Source organism: Coregonus clupeaformis, chromosome 32 (assembly GCF_020615455.1).
Source record: "Coregonus clupeaformis isolate EN_2021a chromosome 32, ASM2061545v1, whole genome shotgun sequence".
Taxonomy (NCBI): domain Eukaryota; kingdom Metazoa; phylum Chordata; class Actinopteri; order Salmoniformes; family Salmonidae; genus Coregonus; species Coregonus clupeaformis.
Window position 1 is genome coordinate 2,256,109 of NC_059223.1, and position 18,427 is coordinate 2,274,535.

At 44.0% G+C, this 18,427-nt stretch overlaps 1 protein-coding gene across 7 annotated transcripts; it reads left to right on the plus strand.

Annotated features, from left to right (window-relative positions):
* The first annotated feature begins 1,136 nt into the window (after positions 1–1,136).
* Positions 1,137–18,215, plus strand: LOC121548172 (kinesin-like protein KIF23). Of its 7 annotated transcripts, none has more exons than XM_041859528.2 (24): positions 1,137–1,233; positions 2,066–2,132; positions 2,257–2,385; positions 2,475–2,580; positions 2,684–2,820; positions 3,121–3,239; positions 3,484–3,654; positions 3,881–3,922; positions 4,510–4,622; positions 4,704–4,825; positions 5,333–5,435; positions 5,681–5,760; positions 5,899–6,018; positions 6,180–6,342; positions 7,892–8,053; positions 8,474–8,640; positions 8,865–9,038; positions 9,474–9,692; positions 10,172–10,468; positions 16,373–16,609; positions 16,922–17,010; positions 17,345–17,423; positions 17,573–17,625; positions 17,732–18,215. In XM_041859528.2, exons 1-24 carry the CDS (start codon positions 1,220–1,222, stop codon positions 17,742–17,744), a joined length of 2,976 nt encoding a protein of 991 aa, XP_041715462.1. In that variant the 5' UTR covers positions 1,137–1,219; the 3' UTR covers positions 17,745–18,215. The 7 variants fall into 7 exon arrangements, with proteins under 7 accessions (XP_041715462.1, XP_041715463.1, XP_041715465.1 ...); XM_041859529.2 differs by having other exon boundaries at positions 10,181–10,468; XM_041859531.2 differs by lacking the exon at positions 16,373–16,609.
* The last annotated feature ends 212 nt before the right edge of the window (positions 18,216–18,427 follow it).

Sequence of the window (18,427 nt, forward strand, 5' to 3'; positions counted from 1 at the left end):
CTCTCGTAGTATTACATTGACTATATGACTAGTACACAGTACTAAACACGTAGGCCTTGCTTTTGTTTCTCTGATTTCCCAACGCTACTGAGGAGCAGGAAGAGACTGGAGCAGTGGGAAGTCACAAACTGTATATGAAGAAACAATCCCCTGAATGTTACATGAAGAGGAATTCTCAATATGGCTTCAATTTCGTTTTGCTTTCTTTTTAAACACATTATTTTTATACTAAATATATTGATCGCTTGATCATTTTTATACACAAACAATGGATATGTATCACAAACATATATCAGCAATATTAGTGTCACAGTCTGTAGCCTAAGGGCTGTTAAGTAGAGGGCTTTGGTAGCCTACTGTAAACTAAAATCAGCACTGAAGGATAACTTCTTAATGAAGTGTATCTATGATTAATGTGTTTGATGGTCAGCAACTAAAATGAAGGTGTCTTTTAAAGAAAAAGATTATAAATGTCAGATTGCTTTCCTGTACAGTGTTAAGTACAGTATTATTTAAAGCATCACCAAGACATTATAGTTCTCCGTTAGACATTAGACATTTTATTTGGCTCCTGTAAATCTTGTCTTATTTTAGTTAATATATTTTGCAATGTTGTGAAAGTATTTACGAACTATGTTATTTATTGTGAATTCCCATAAACATGATAAAAAGGTGTCTGTGTATTGCCTTGAAATAAACTAGGCAGCAAAAACATCCTGTGAATGCAACACATGAACTAGGCCTACAGCAAAATCCAAACATGCTTTTCTCATTGTAGTACATTTGAAGAAGAGCCTTTAACTCACTTGTTTTCCTATTTCATTACCCACATGTAGGCTAGAGGATCACTTTGGATTTTATCATAAGCACAATATTCTTGAAATAGACAATATTGTACACAATATTTTTTTATTGAATGATTATTGAAGATATGGATCGTTTTATTCCCAACAAATTATAACGCAAATGTGTGCAACACTCAGCTGATCCTAAATCTTCGGTTAGGGCAGATAAAAAGGTTTATTATTATTATTATTATTATTTATTTGGGGCAACAAAAATGTGGGGGCGGGGCTTCCTTCATAGCTGATCAAGCTGTCTGCGATTTTACTGGCGCAAAACATCCAACACCTACGTGACGTCACACGAGAGGGAATTTTCAAACACTGAAGGAGCGCACCGAACTGAAGGGGAAAGATAAACAAAGGCGACGTTCAAAATGCAAAGACCCGCGTAAGTACAATACTGTAATATTATGTGAAGTGTTCATTAGTTAACCAACAATTGTGGTTGTGTTTGTAAGCAGTTAAATAACGACAGCTAACAAGGTAGCGAGCAGTTAGCATTTTAACTAGCTAAGTAAACTAGCTAGCCCGGCTGATATTAACCCTGATTGATATCAGGCTAACAGTGGCTTGCTAGCTATCTCTACTGGTATCATGTTGAATGTAATGTTTGCCAGTTTAGCAAGCTACTCCAACACAATAAATAGACGTTAGCCAACGCAACAAATTGAGACACGCCAGTTTGCGTTGTTCACTTCACCATGTAACTTCTGAAGGGTGGGCTGACTTTGTAGCCAGCAGATCTGACCCGCTTGCTTACAACTGCACTAGTGTCTGACAGGCTTCCTATGTAGCTTAAGACACAACACGGAACCAGTGCAAGATATCTCAGAAAAGGTACCTCAATCCAGGAATGAGAAATGCCTTGTACTCCGAATTGTCCCATTATCCCAACAGTTACTGACTGGCTGACACTGCCAGTCCAAAATGGCTGCTGTGGCTTCTGCTACTTAGCATGAGGATGAAAAGGATAGTTTTCTGAGAAATATCTGGCGCTGGTTCCATGGTGTCTTAATCTACACAAATACAGTAGCCAGCAGAACTGACCCGCTTGCTTAAAGCTGCACTAGGGTCGGATCTGCTGGCTACTGTATTTGTAGCTAGCTATGTGTTAGCTATGCTAGCCATGTCTTTCTGCTGTGTTTTCCAGCCACTTTCTTGAAGTCCAACACTGTAAATGTAGCTACTCAACCTGTAAATGCCCCTCATTAATTTCACAGAAAGGGCAAAACTCCAAGGAGGCCAGCCCTGAAGAAAACTTCCCACACACAAAAAGACCCAGTTGGTGTAAGTTGGTTGTCACTGTCAGCTGTCACCTCAATCAATAGTTACTAAAATCAAGTTGATAATGAATAAATAAGGTATATGTAGCTAATGAATAACACATCTTATGGTGATTTGCCGTGTGCAGGTGTACTGCCGTATCCGCCCTTTAGGAGCTGCAGATGAGGAGTGTTGTATTGACATGATCAGCAGCACCACCATTCAGCTGCATGCACCTGATGGCATCAAAGCCAACCGCAATGGGGAATACAAAGAGGTACAGGTTGAACACAGCTAGCTACATTACATTTCTCTCTATGATGCATCTTCCTCTGTAATCTCACACTGAACGTGTTTCTTTCACAGACCCAGTACTCCTTCAAAAAAGTGTTTGGAATCCAAACCTCCCAAATAGAGTTGTTTGAGGATGTTGCCAAACCACTTGTGGATGACCTCATTCACTGCAAGAACGGTAAGTGAGCAAAATTGCCCATTTTATTTTAAACACATCTGATTTTAAGTATTCCGTTTCGACGTGGCGTTGAGCGGCGATTTGTTTTCTTTGCTGTCCATAGGATTGCTCTTCACTTATGGCGTCACAGGCAGTGGAAAGACGTTTACCATGACGGGGTCTCCTGGAGAAGGTGGACTCCTGCCTCGCTCTCTGGACATGCTCTTCAACAGCATCGGTCCATTACAGGCCAAGAGATTTGTAAGACTTCTTTTACATCATGTCTCTGGTTGTACAACTCTTGTCCTCCAGAGCCTCATTGTATGCTTTTGCCCTTGTCTTTTCATCAGAGATGGATTTATACATTGAACCGGATGTGTTGATACACTAGCCAATCAATTAAGTGCTTGTGAGAGACTTAACTTTGAGTTGGCCATTTTATTCAACAGCTAATATGTGCAAAAAGCCAATATTATTTTACTATTTGAATTTCAGGTTCTCCAAATGTTAAATTGAGCGCTAAACCCGAGACGTCTAGCTTTCAAATGTTCAATCTTGCAGGTGTTTAGGGCAGACGACAAGAACGGCATGGAGATCCAAGGTCAGGTGGACGCTCTCCTGGAGAGACAGAAGAGAGAATCGAATCAACAGTCCGCAGTGCCCAAAACACCCTCTTCAAAGTATGCATGGGGTTCTATAAGCCAAACGGGTTTCATGCACACCTTTGTGATCACCCTCAGCTGTCAATAATCTAGCATCTATTTACATCTTTCATTCATAGATTTTAGTGTATCAGAGACTATTTGGATGACAAAAAGACAACCTGTTAAAATGATATTGGAGATGGCTGAAAATGACCTTTTCACTTTCTTGATTGTTGAAGCTGCTTTGAGACTGAGGTTTTGTGTTGGTTCTGTCCTTCAGGCAAAAACCTGACCCAGAGTTCGCAGACATGATCAGTCCAGAGGAGGCTTGCAAATGTGAGGGAGTCGACGAGGACAGCTGCTACAGTGTGTTTGTATCCTACATAGAAATATACAATAACTACATCTACGATCTGCTGGAAGAAGCTCCATTCGACCCCATACGACCCAAGTAAGTCCAGGCTTTGTTGTGTTACAGGTAGTTATGTATTGTTGTGTAATTTGAATTTAAAAGGATATGTAAAGGGAGACCAGTAAATCATTCTGGAAGAGTGGTTCAACCGCACTCCTTTGCTGTCATTTGTGTCTTCTAAAGTTAATGTTAGTTTGAAGTATGCACCAGTCAATGTAACATGTATTGTAGGTTAGAGATGTCAAATGTTTTGTGTTTTTGTTAGGCGTCCCGGTGGAGTCACACCTCTACGGAACCCTGAGTTGATGTACGTGGTTGGTGTAGAACTAGCCTGGGACCACACTCATCACTAGCTTTGTTTCACCTTTTGAAGCAGTTTAATCTATTTGGTCCCAGGCTAAGTGTATACAGTTTAAAAGTAGAAAACATGGCTGAATTATCTAGCCATCATCCTTCCCCTACATCCCCTCCCAATCTAAAACCCTGCATATAATACGTATGGTACCGTCATCCCATCCCAATCTAAAACCCTGCATATAATACGTATAGTATGTAGTGTTATTATACAGTATATAGTAGTGTGTGTGTGTGTATACAATATAAACATGTAGTATTACAATTGGAGTACCTATTTGCTTTTAACCCTCTGCCTCTGGTTGCCTTTGTAGAGGTAGTGCTTTACGCTCTGCCGATTATCATGAGATTGGTGTAAACGCGTCCTTGAATGGCTGCGGTGAAGCTGATCTGTGCTGCGCCTGGGAAGCTTGACATAATGCATGTCTTTTACCTGTTGTTTTAACATAGTCATGTTGACTCGTTTCGCTTGTGGTTATAGTCTAGTTTATTTGTTGTAGGCTGTGTGGTTAACCTTATTGTTGCTCTCCACTGTTGCAGACCGCCTCAATCAAAGATTTTACGCGAGGACCAGAACCACAACATGTATGTGTCAGGATGCACAGAGGTCGAGGTGAAGTCCACAGAGGAAGCCTTCGAAGTGTTTTGGCGAGGTGAGTGGGATTTGAGTAATTCCTTTTTTTTGAAGGAAACATCTTTGATTGTATTCGTCTAAATTGTTTGCTTTCGTCCAGGTCAAAAGAAAAGGAGGATTGCCAATACTCAGCTGAACCGCGAGTCCAGTCGCTCACACAGTGTGTTCATCGTCAAACTGGCACAGGCTCCGCTGGACGCAGATGGAGACCACATTCTACAGGTGACTTTGAACCTCGCATCTTTTATATCTTGCAGATACAGGTCTTCCATATAGAAGAGAAGACAAAATCCACTACCTTGACCCAGGGATGGAACAAGGATTTTTTTTGGCCACTGGCCAGCCAGGCTAGTAGAACACAATGTTTTACTAGCCTGGGTCCAATATCTGTGCCGTGCGATATTTGAAAAGACAACATTTCACTAGCCAGGAGGCTAGTTGGGGAAATGTTCCACTAGCCAGGGCTTCTTGGGCTGCTTACCCTCCATCCCTGCCTTCACCTAACCTTAAGATAGCTCACATAGTAATTAAAGGATGTTTGTTATCACAAGAAATGTCTGTTGCTCCGTAACTAGTGGAAGCTGTGTTAGCTCACGTATGTTTCGCTAGAAGCCCCAATACAGAGCGTGTACTCACTGCAATACAGAGCAGGCGTGCTAACGGCTATCACTGGACCACGTGGACTTCAACCAGTGCTAGCTCTGATAGCCTAGCCTGTCTGTGTTACAGGACAAGAACCAGGTGACTGTTAGCCAGCTGTGTCTGGTGGACCTGGCAGGGAGCGAGCGCACCAGCAGGACTAAAGCAGAGGGCAGCCGCCTCCGGGAAGCAGGTAAGCTGACAACATGGGACCCATAGAAATATCATTTTTAACTTTTCTATTTTTATAACAGCACCACTGACCTAGCCTGGATACCAGTCTGTTTAGCTAACATTCCACTCCTTGTACTCCGTGTCATATGCCACATGTTTAGTATGACAGGAGTGTAATGATGACTGGTACCCACACTAGTACTGACCTACTGGTAGCTTCACAACATGCACCCATCTTTACCTGGCATCTCAACTCTTCCCCAGGCAACATCAACCAGTCCCTGATGACGTTACGCACCTGTATAGAAGTCCTCAGAGAGAACCAGATGTGTGGAACAAACAGGGTTGGTCTTTTTTTTTTTTTTTTTGAATGACTCTTTTGTGTACTTGATGAACTGTAGACAAGATGAGTCAAGTGCTGATATTGCTGGCGTGATGTCATAAAGGAACACAGTAATACTGAGACTCTGTGTTTGTTCCAGATGGTTCCTTACAGAGACTCCAAAGTCACTCATCTGTTCAAGAACTATTTTGACGGGGAAGGGAAAGTCCGCATGGTTGTGTGTGTCAACCCGAAAGCCGACGACTACGAAGAAACCATGGTGAGGTGATTCGACACAACTCACTTCTGAATCATTTAACCAATGTTGATGTAGTGTAGTTGTTTTTGCTATAGTCATTAGATCCCCGAAACAGCCCTAAGAAACGTAAATATCAACAAGACATAACTGTGTTGTGTGTGTGGGTGGGTGTGTTCCTTCAGTTGGTCATGCGCTTTGCAGAGTTGACCCAGGAGGTTGAGGTGGCGCGGCCGGTGGACAGGCCCATCTGCAGCCTGGCGGCAGGGCGGAGACACCGGAACCAGGCCTTCAGAGACGAGATGTCACGACGCCAGGAGGAGCGTCCCGGGGGACCCAGCAACACAGGTACACACACATAATCACAGAGGTGTATATTTGCATATACAGTGGGGAGAACAAGTATTTGATACACTGCCGATTTTGCAGGTTTTCCTACTTACAAAGCATGTAGAGGTCTGTAATTTTTATCATATGTACACTTCAACTGTGAGAGACGGAATCTAAAACAAAAATCCAGAAAATCACATTGTATGATTTTTAAGTAATTAATTTGCATTTTATTGCATGAGTAAGTATAAGTATTTGATCACCTTCCAACCAGTAAGAATTCCGGCTCTCACAGACCTGTTAGTTTTTCTTTAAGAAGCCCTCCTGTTCTCCACTCATTACCTGTATTAACTGCACCTGTTTGAACTCGTTACCTGTATAAAAGACACCTGTCCACACACTCAATCAAACAGACTCCAACCTCTCCACAATGGCCAAGACCAGAGAGCTGTGTAAGGACAGCTCTCTGTCCCCCTGCTCAAGCCAGCGCATGTCCAGGCCCGTCTGAAGTTTGCCAATGACCATCTGGATGATTCAGAGGAGGAATGGGAGAAGGTCATGTGGTCTGATGAGACAAAAATAGAGCTTTTTGGTCTAAACTCCACTCGCCGTGTTTGGAGGAAGAAGAAGGATGAGTACAACCCCAAGAACACCATCCCAACCGTGAAGCATGGAGGTGGAAACATCATTCTTTGGGGATGCTTTTCTGCGAAGGGGACAGGATGACTGCACCGTATTGAGGGGAGGATGGATGGGGCCATGTATTGCGAGATCTTGGCCAACAACCTCCTTCCCTCAGTAAGAGCATTGAAGATGGGTCGTGGCTGCGTCTTCCAGCATGACAACGACCCGAAACACACAGCCAGGGCAACTAAGGAGTGGCTCCGTAAGAAGCATCTCAAGGTCCTGGAGTGGCCTAGCCAGTCTCCAGACCTGAACCCAATAGAAAATCTTTGGAGGGAGCTGAAAGTCCGTATTGCCCAGCGACAGCCCCGAAACCTGAAGGATCTGGAGAAGGTCTGTATGGAGGAGTGGGCCAAAATCCCTGCTGCAGTGTGTGCAAACCTGGTCAAGACCTACAGGAAACGTATGATCTCTGTAATTGCAAACAGGTTTCTGTACCAAATATTAAGTTCTGCTTTTCTGATGTATCAAATACTTATGTCATGCAATAAAATGCAAATTAATTACTTAAAAATCATACAATGTGATTTTCTGGATTTTTGTTTTAGATTCCGTCTCTCACAGTTGAAGTGTACCTATGATAAAAATTACAGACCTCTACATGCTTTGTAAGTAGGAAAACCTGCAAAATCGGCAGTGTATCAAATACTTGTTCTCCCCACTGTATGCAACTATGGGTAGAAATGTGGATGCAGTACGTACAACAGGGCTACAAAGCAGGAGGGTTCTCACATCTCATTTTAAAGCATCTGATTGTACATGGGTCCTGTTAGAAATCATGCATTTTTGCACATTTCCAACCTGAACACACGTACAATGTGACCAACACCTCAGCCATCAATAACGTAAAGCCAAGCTAATCTGTTCTCCTCTGATTTCCCAGAGGATGGCTCGGTGCTGAACCAGCTCCTGGACAGCCTGCCGGCCCTGCCTGCCTGTGAGTTGGTGGACCCCACCGACGAGCAGAGCCTGCCCCGCCTCATAGAGGTGCTGGAGAAGAGGCACCGCATTCGCCAGATGATCACTGAGCAGTACACCACAACTGGTATGGACCAAGCCACTATAGACCTATTAAGGGTGTTCTGTCACTACAGGACCTTTTTTTTCTTCTATTTAATTGTTCTTATTTATCGGTATGTAGTTCTGTTCTTGTCTATTAATGTTTTGTGTTGACCCCAGGAAGAGTAGCTGCTGCTTTAGCAACATCTAAAGGGGATCCTAATAAAATACCAAGGGCTTTAGAGATGCACATGTAGTCTACAATCATTTGAAATGTCATAGACGTCCTGTGTTTACATTCATGATTGTCTGAAGTTCATCTGGCTTTTTCTTTGGGCATGTTTTTCTGTAAGAAAATGTTTAGTTAATGTAAACATATTGTCTCCCTGAGAACTTTAGTGGACTGGAGTTAAGTTCCATTTGTGTCAATGGATTAATTTCCATTCCTTTTCCCCCTTTCCATCAGCCAACACACTGAAATCGATGCTCCAGGAGTTTGATGGCCACCTGATGGCCAAGGAGAACTTCATCCGTGAACAGCGGGGCAAACTGGGAGAGAAGGACAAGATCCTGGTCAACCAGAAGAATGAGATGGATCGGCTGGAGAAGAAATCCAAAATGCTGGAATACAAGGTGAAGTCTAAATCCTCCATCTCTCTCTCTCCTCCTCCATCTCTCTCTCTCCTCTTCCCTACCTCCTATCTCTCCATCTCCTCTCCTCCGAACCATTTTTTAATACCATGGAAACCCATGCATTCATACATCTAATCAAACTCATTTCAAATCGAATCAAAGTTATCCCTAACTTTTTTTTAGGTTCCCAACACTTGCATATATTTTCTTATGTCTCCCCCCAGATTGACATTCTGCAGAAGACCACCAACATCTACGAGGAGGACAAGCGGTCGCTGCAGCAGGAGCTGGAGAGCCGTGAGCAGAGGCTGCAGCGTGAGCTGTCAGAGAGGAAGCGCATGGAGACACGCATGCAGGGCATGGTGACTGACACCAAGCACCAGTGGGAGAAGGAGTGTGTAAGTGGAGTGTTACACTCCTTCCCCTCAGCCCTCTTTCACTCTCTTTCAATAGATCTGGGCACTAAGCTGCTAACTAACCCCAGACTGTGTGGGGGCACTAAGCTGCTAACTAACCCCAGACTGTGTGGGGTCACTAAGCTGTTAACTAACCCCAGACTTTGTGGGGGCACTAAGCTGTTAACTAACCCCAGACTGTGGGGGGGCACTAAGCTGTTAACTAAGCCCAGACTGTGTGGGGGCACTAAGCTGTTAACTAACCCCAGACTGTGTGGGGGCACTAAGCTGCTAACTAACCCCAGGTTGTAGATCATTAACATAGATGTCGCTAGGTGTGGTGGTTATTGTAGTTAAGTGCTACTTACGTTTTGGTGAAGTTGTGTAGTTTGTTAACATTGGTCTATGTTCAAATCAATCTTTCTCTTGCTACCTCAGGACCGTCGCGTGAACGCCAAGCAGCTGGAGATGCAGAACAAGCTGTGGGTGAAGGATGAGAAGCTGAAGCAGCTGAAGGCCATCGTATCAGAGAGCAACAGCAGCGCAACCTCAGAGCAGCAGCGTCCCCCACCACCCCCAGACAAGCCCCAGAGAACCTTCCGGGAGAAAGACCAGCTTCGCGCCCCTGAGAAGAAGAGATCTCCCTCGCCGCTGCCCGTGAGTTGTTACGCCCTGTCACTGCCTCTTTCTCTATCCCTCTATCTCTCCGTCTATAAGTGATTGTGATTGTGATTGTAATTGATATTATTGTAATAGATATTGACTGACTGGAAATATTTTGATTGACCATTGTCTTGCATGGTGGGTTAAAGGTGTTAGTCTCTACTGTCTACTAAGCAGATGCTGCGTCATCAGACCACATGTACTATTACTCAGCTGTCTCCGTTACTGGCCACCTGCATGTGTTTGTCCGCCACTGCTTCATTCTACTGTCATTTGTGTGAACCTGGGGCCTGTTTAGAAGGGTGTAACTTTAGTGTTCAGATAGAAACATGTATGCTGTAGAACAGATATGATTGTCTGTCATGCAGAATGGGGAATCGTGTTGGCTCCATTTTTGTTAACATTTTATCTACAACGTTGTGAATACACTGTTGGAGATACCATGCTACAGCCTTCATATCATACTCCCCCAGGACTCCCAGACTCCCTCCACCTCCTGCTACCACCACCAGGTCAGGACAGCTCAGGGCCTCCCCCTCCCACCCTCCTCCTCCTCCGCTGGTAGTCTCTCAGTAGCCTCCGTCATCTCTGAGTGGGAGCAGAGGTTCCCCATAGGTAGGGACCCCCCCGGGACCCCCGGCGCGTACGGAAGCGCGACCCCATACGGAAGCAACAGTGTGGGCCGCAGGAGAGGCCAGCGATGGGCCCCTGAGACAGAGGACCCGGGCCCCAGCCACACATACGGGCTAGACCTAGAATCAAACTCAAGGGTTAGTGTGTGTTAGAATTTCACTCTAAGGGACTGGTTTCCCAGACAAAGATTAAGCATAGTCCTGGATTAAAAAACATGCTTTTGGCTTAATCTGTGTCCAGGAAATCAGGAGGTAAAGTTTAAGTAGATAGATCTTCCATGCTTGTAGACCCGTATAGAACTGCACGCTAGACCCGTATAGAACTGCACCCTAGAACCGTATAGAACTGCACGCTAGAACCGTATAGAACTGCACCTGTTGCTGCTTGCTTTGTATACTTACCTACTGTACATGTGGTAGATATTAGGGCCAGGCTGAAACCAGTATCGATACTCGTTAGTATCGTGGCGAGGGGGAAAAAAACACAAAGCAGATTTGAACTCCTTTAGGAAAACAGCCCTAATGTTGGAAACAAACATCATTATGTTGTCATCCAGAGTCACATGTATTTATTTTCCAAGCTATAGCACACAATATTTTACTTACAGCAGGTTTTTAAAGGACCAAAGAGGTCGGTCTGCTTCGTGTTTTCATTTTTGCCATGGAAACAAAATTGCGATACTGGTATCATCACAGTCCTAGTAGAGCTGTTCAGTAATTAGATCTGCTCTGCTTGTAGTCCTGTGGGCTTTCATCTCTGTGTGGGTGTGTTCGTATGGGTGGTAGATGTACCGTAGCTAGTTCTGCCATGCATGTACACCCTTATATAATCATCCTGCATCATAACAGAAGTGCGTCAATAGCTGTTTGGTTGTACTACCATTGGTCTGTAATGGCCACCACAGGACTGATAACCAGGCTGTACTACCGTTGGTCTGTAATGGCCACCACAGGACTGATAACCAGGCTGTACTACCATTGGTCTGTAATGGCCACCACAGGACTGATAACCAGGCTGTACTACCGTTGGTCTGTAATGGCCACCACAGGACTGATAACCAGGCTGTACTACCATTGGTCTGTAATGGCCACCACAGGACTGATAACCAGGCTGTACTACCATTGGTCTGTAATGGCCACCACAGGACTGATAACCAGGCGGTACTACCATTGGTCTGTAATGGCCACCACAGGACTGATAACCAGGCTGTACTACCATTGGTCTGTAATGGCCACCACAGGACTGATAACCAGGCTGTACTACCATTGGTCTGTAATGGCCACCACAGGACTGATAACCAGGCTGTACTACCATTGGTCTGTAATGGCCACCACAGGACTGATAACCAGGCTGTACTACCATTGGTCTGTAATGGCCACCACAGGACTGATAACCAGGCTGTACTCTATCATCAACATTATCCCCTAGTGTAGGCTGTATTACATACAGTAGGGGAAATAACTAGCGTATTAAACATTTCAGCACGTGCACATACAATATTCGCAAATCTCCTCAGACTATTTGTGGACCCCAGGAAGAGTAGCTGCTGCTTCAGCAACAGCTAATGGGATCCTAATAAAAATACTAAATACAATAATACTCTTATTTACATTTACATTTACGTCATTTAGCAGACGCTCTTATCCAGAGCGACTTACAAATAGGTGCATTCACCTTATAGCCAGTAATACAACCACTTTACAATGTTTTTTTTTATTTTTTATTTTTTATTTTTTTTTAGGGGTGGGGGTGGGTTGGGGTAAGGGGGGGTAGAAGGATTACTTTATCCTATCCCAGGTATTCCTTAAAGAGGTGGGGTTTCAAATGTCTCCGGAAGGTGGTGAGTGACTCCGCTGTCCTGGCGTCGTGAGGGAGCTTGTTCCACCATTGGGGTGCCAGAGCAGCGAACAGTTTTGACTGGGCTGAGCGGGAACTATGCTTCCGCAGAGGAAGGGGAGCCAGCAGGCCAGAGGTGGATGAACGCAATGCCCTCGTTTGGGTGTAGGGACTGATCAGAGCCTGAAGGTACGGAGGTGCCGTTCCCCTCACAGCTCCATAGGCAAGCACCATGGTCTTGTAACAGATGCGAGCTTCAACTGGAAGCCAGTGGAGTGTGCGGAGGAGCGGGGTGACGTGAGAGAACTTGGGAAGGTTGAACACCAGGCGGGCTGCGGCATTCTGGATGAGTTGTAGGGGTTTAATGGCACAGGCAGGGAGCCCAGCCAACAGCGAGTTGCAGTAATCCAGACGGGAGATGACAAGTGCCTGGATTAGGACCTGTGCCGCTTCCTGTGTAAGGCAGGGTCGTACTCTCAGAATGTTGTAGAGCATGAACCTACAGGATCGGGTCACCGCCTTGATGTTAGCAGAGAACGACAGGGTGTTGTCCAGGGTCACGCCAAGGCTCTTCGCACTCTGGGAGGAGGACACAACGGAGTTGTCAACCGTGATGGCGAGATCATGGAACGGGCAGTCCTTCCACGGGAGGAAGAGCAGCTCCGTCTTGCCAAGGTTCAGCTTGAGGTGGTGATCCGTCATCCATACTGATATGTCTGCCAGACATGCAGAGATGCGATTCGCCACCTGGTTATCAGAAGGGGGAAAGGAGAAGATTAGTTGTGTTTCGTCAGCGTAGCAATGATAGGAGAGGCCATGTGAGGATATGACAGAGCCAAGTGACTTGGTGTATAGCGAGAATAGGAGAGGGCCTAGAACTGAGCCCTGGGGGACACCAGTGGTGAGAGCACGTGGTGCGGAGACAGCTTCTCGCCACGCCACTTGGTAGGAGCGACCGGTCAGGTAGGACGCAATCCAAGAGTGAGCCGCGCCGGAGATGCCCAGCTCGGAGAGGGTGGAGAGGAGGATCTGATGGTTCACAGTATCAAAGGCAGCAGACAGGTCTAGAAGGATAAGAGCAGAGGAGAGAGAGTTAGCTTTAGCAGTGCGGAGAGCCTCCGTGACACAGAGAAGAGCAGTCTCAGTTGAATGACCAGTCTTGAAACCTGACTGGTTTGGATCAAGAAGGTCATTCTGAGAGAGATAGCAAGAGAGTTGGCTAGAGACGGCACGCTCAATAGTTTTGGAGAGAAAAGAAAGAAGGGATACTGGTCTGTAGTTGTTGACATCAGAGGGATCGAGTGTTGGTTTTTTGAGAAGGGGTGCAACTCTCGCTCTCTTGAAGACGGAAGGGACATAGCCAGCGGTCAAGGATGAGTTGATCAGCGAGGTGAGGTAGGGGAGAAGGTCACCGGAGATGGTCTGGAGAAGAGAGGAGGGGATAGGGTCAAGCGGGCAGGTTGTTGGGCGGCCTGCCGTCACAAGTCGCATGATTTTATCTGGAGAGAGAGGGGAGAAAGAAGTCAAAGCATAGGGTAGGGCAGTGTGAGCAGGACCAGCAGTGTCATTTGGCTTAACAAACGAGGATCTGATGTCGTCAACCTTTTTTTCAAACCTTTATAAAACAATCCATTGATCAATTCAGGATGCTATAGATTGCTACTGTAAAACTCTGAGAAATATAAAACTGGTTTCAATCATAATGTTGGCAGCTAATGATTTAAAAAAAATATATATATATATATTTTTTTTTTTACAGTATATCTGTCATTGGTCTTCCATTAGCCTATCTTACAGGAAGGGTTTTAAGAAAATTATCTTTGATCAAATCAATTTTACAGTGGCAAGAAAAAGTATGTGAACCCTTTGGATTTACCTGAATATCTGCATAAATTGGTCCTAAAATGTGATCTGATCTCCATCTAAGTCACAACAACAGACACACTGTCTGCTTAAACTAATAACACACAAACAATCATACGTTTTCATGTCTTTATTGAACACAACGTGTAAACATTCACAGTGCAGGGTGGGAAAAGTGAACCCTTGGATTTAATAACTGGTTGACCCTCCTTTGGCAGCAATAACCTCAACCAAACGTTTTGTGTAGTTGCAGATCAGACCTGCACAACGGTCAGGAGGAATCTTGGACCATTCCTCTTAACGAAACTGTTTCAGTTCAGCAATATTCTTGGGATGCTGGTGGGAACTGCTCTCTTGAGGTCATGCCACAGCATTTCAATCGGGTTGAGGTCAGGACTCGAGAAGGGGTATTTTCTTCTGTTGAAGCCATTCTGTTGTTGATTTACTTATGTGTTTTGGGTCGTTGTCCTGTTGCATCACCCAACTTCTGTTGAGCTTCATTTGGCGGACAGATATGCTTACATTCTCCTGCAAAATGTCTTGATAAACTTTTCCGTCTGATGGCAAGCTGTCCAGGCCCTGAGGCAGCAACGCAGCCCCAAACCGTGATGCTCCCTCCACCATACTTTACAGTTGGGCTGAGGTTTTGATGTTGGTGTGCTGTGCCTTTTTTTCTCCACACAGTGTTGTGTGTTCCTTCCTTCAAAACAACTCAACTTTAGTTTCATCTGTCCACAAAATATTTTGCCAGTAGCGCTGTGGAACATCCATGTGCTCTTTTGCAAACTTCAGACGTGCAGCAATGTGTTTTAGTTTTTTTTGGACAGCAGTGGCTTCTTCCGTGGTGTCTTCCCATGAACACCGTTCTTGTTTAGTTGTCACGAGAATTTATATCTCTAATTAATCAAACTTAATGCTTTGAATAATTCCCAGAGGGTGTAAGACTGGTTTAATAATGATTTAAACGAAGGTCCACAACCAGCAAGAATGATCTGTATGTTTTAATCATGGAGAGCTCTGCCGCCAAAAAATACATATACAGCTTTTATACCCCTTGACACACAAAGGCACTTTGCTCCGCCCACTTTTAGGAGGCTTTTTTAAACAGCTTCTCAGTCCCCTTCACCCTGGAATGCTTTCTCAGCAGTTTCTAACTCCTCCCCCTCTGTTAGTGGGTTGACACTACATTATAACTCTAACACCGTTCACACATTTATACTGTATTTGGGGTGAAATCCTTTAGTCATTATTCTTCAAATACAAAAAAATGAATCTATCATTAGTGTTTTCCGTATCGTAGCCTCGTCAACAGAGATGTTAGCATGGTCTCGAGTTTTCTGTAAGTGTTTAGTTGACACTCTAGGATTCTTCTTAACCTCACTGAGCGTTCTGCACTGCGCTCTTGCAGTCATCTTTGCAGGACGGCCGCTCCTAGGGAGAGTAGCAACATTGCTGAACGTTCTCCATTTTTATAGACAATTTGTCTTACCGTTGACTGATGAACATCAAGGCTTTTTAGAGATACTTTTGTAACCCTTTCCAGCTTTATGCAAGTCAACAATTCTTAATCTAATGTCTTCTGAGATCTCTTTTTGTTCGATGCATGGTTCACATCAGGCAATGCTTCTTGTAAATAGCAAAGGCACATTTTGTGAGTTTTGTTTTTTTAATAGGGCAGGGCAGCTCTAACCAACATCTCCAATCTCGTCTCATTGGCTGGACTCAGGTCAGCTGACTCCTGACTCCAATTAGCTTTTGGAGAAGTCATTAGCCTAGGGGTTCACATACTTTTTCTGATATAGACAAGAAAAATACAATTATTTGTTTAAGCACACTGTCTATTGTTGTGACCTTAGATGAAGATCAAATTTTATGACCAATTTATGTAGAAATCCAGGTAATTCCAAAGGGTTCACATACTTTTCCTTGCCACTGTATATGAACCTCCAGAGGATAGATGTTTGTCTAATTATACCTGTTAACCAATCTACACTGTATATAAACCATGGTCTTCTGTTCTGCCAGCCTACTCAATCTACCATAATACCTGTGTTCTGCCAGCCTACTCAATCTACCATAATACCTGTGTTCTGCCAGCCTACTCAATCTACCATAATACCTGTGTTCTGCCAGCCTACTCAATCTACCATAATACCTGTGTTCTGCCAGCCTACTCAATCTACCATAATACCTGTGTTCTGTCAGCCAACTCCAATCCACACTAACACCTGCCGCCGGTCCACCGTAGACGCTACTACTAACCCAATGACCCTCAACACCACTACTGTCAATCATTCCTTGATTTGTCTTTTTTCCTCACTGTTTTAAATGGGACCCACCAGACCACAGGAACACCGATTCACCCACGCCACAGACGCTCACACTCAGCGGGTGGGGAGCGATGGGTAGATCACAAACCACCCTCTAATTTGGACTTAAACACGGTCATGCAGCCAATCATACCCAATGCGATCAAGGTGTCAGCGGCCAGCGAGAAAGCTCTGTCTAAATGCCACAAGTATGTTCTCACGCATCAGGAGCTTGCCTCTGATGGGGACATTCAGACCAAACTGATCAAGGTAAAAAAAAAAAATGAAATTTCCTCAATTGGTGTCTTTTGATTGTCTTTGTTTGTCTTTCATATTTTTGTTACTTTTTCACCTTTTTTTAACACCTTCTGGGTTTTGTGAATCTTTCCGACTACAATAGAAGGGTAATGCTACCTGAGCAATGATAGTAGGAGCATCTGAAGGAACAATGTTTGAAACAGAGATTTGTACTGCTACAACCATATATCTGATTTTACTGTGGAGGGTAAAGCATTTGTATCCCTCACTGTGAGTCTTTCTGCGTGAGACCTCGCTTCATCTGATGGTTGTCTACCTCTTCAGGGAGACGTGTTCAAAACGAGAGGTGGAGGACAAGCCGTGCAGTTCACAGACATTGAAACGCTTAGACAGGAATGCCCAACTGCTTCAAGGTAGGCCCATTGCACAACCCATCAGTTATTATGCAGACACTTTGACAGACAGTGTTTTATGTGCGTGTAGTGTTGCAACTGTCCCAACAGTTCTAGGTTTCCAGAAATCCTGGTTTTCCAGATTTTGTGCTTTTTTCTCCCCTCCTGATTCCAGGAATATTTCATCTGGGATTTCTGGAAAACGTTTGCAACCCTGTGTGTGCCTATCAGAAATAATCTTCTGTTGAGATGAGGACATTTACCTCACTGTCACATCTTCTTGAAATAATAGTTGACTGTGTTTAGCGTAAGTCGTTCAGAGAGACCTGATGTGAATATTTTCTGTTCCATGAAGTCGTAAGAGGAGGTCATCGGGAGACGGGCCAGGACAACATGATGGGAACAAGATGGACTGGAACGACAGAGAGAACAGGGTAATCTGACCTTACTGCTGTCCGTCACTCATTCACCTGGGCTGTAGTTAAACGCCTATTAGATTTTGTAATGATATCCGCTCATAAAGGTATAAATCAGCTAGACGGTTGGTGTGACCCAGGGTATAAAATATGTTTTCTCCCGACAGGCACCAGTGGCAAGCACAAGCTCGGGTCTTGGTCTCCAGAATGGCTATCAAAAGTGAGAATTTATATCACATTCCAGTAAAGAATTTTGACTGACGACAACATTGCGTTGCATGTTTTCATAGTATTGACAAATGACTTTTCTCTGTCCCTTCTTTCAGACGCAGAAAGTAGGGCCTGGACTGATGAGAAGCATCATCTTTTTCTAAATGCTGGATTTTTTTCTATCTAATCATGACTATAGCTTAAAAGGGACATTTGAATTAGATTTAGAGATAACGTGTAGCTCTCTTATCACATTGTATAGCTTACCACCTTTACATATGAAACTTTCCTTCACTGCTTTTTCAAGCCCAAAGATTATTTAGATGACAAAATGTAACTTTTTTTTCATACTCTCTCAATTCCAAGGCACTTGTCTTTTTTTTTTTTTTTTTTAAACAAGGTTTGATAATTTGTATAGACCTATATTCAGACACATGATCTGCAGAAAATCAATGGTAGAAAGCTGCTAGTGCAAAAAACCCAATTATATACTTTGCTAAAGCCTGCCGGTCAGTCTCTGTCTGACTGCAAATAAATGTCTTTTTGAAGGAATTTATTATTTAAAAACTGAAAAAAATAAATCAAGAAATGAGAATCTTATCTTTTAACCACAATTTGTATTACTGTATAACCATGTAAAGGAAGGTCTTATCTCTGTCAAATGCTTTGGAGGAAGTTGTAGTCCTGCAGGCCCCAAATATAATCAATTGAAACCAGTTGGCATCTAAAAAGATTTGGTGGGGCGACACGAGTACCAATCTATCAAATGCATTTCATTAAGCTCTTTTTAAATCAGCAGTGAAGTTAGGGGT

Excerpts from the sequence above, each read along its gene's own strand:
- LOC121548172 (XM_041859528.2), top strand. Across the intron at positions 2,386-2,474 it reads GCAATGGGGAATACAAAGAG|ACCCAGTACTCCTTCAAAAA; the intron begins GTACAGGTTGAA and ends TTTCTTTCACAG. Across the intron at positions 6,019-6,179 it reads ACGACTACGAAGAAACCATG|TTGGTCATGCGCTTTGCAGA; the intron begins GTGAGGTGATTC and ends GTGTTCCTTCAG.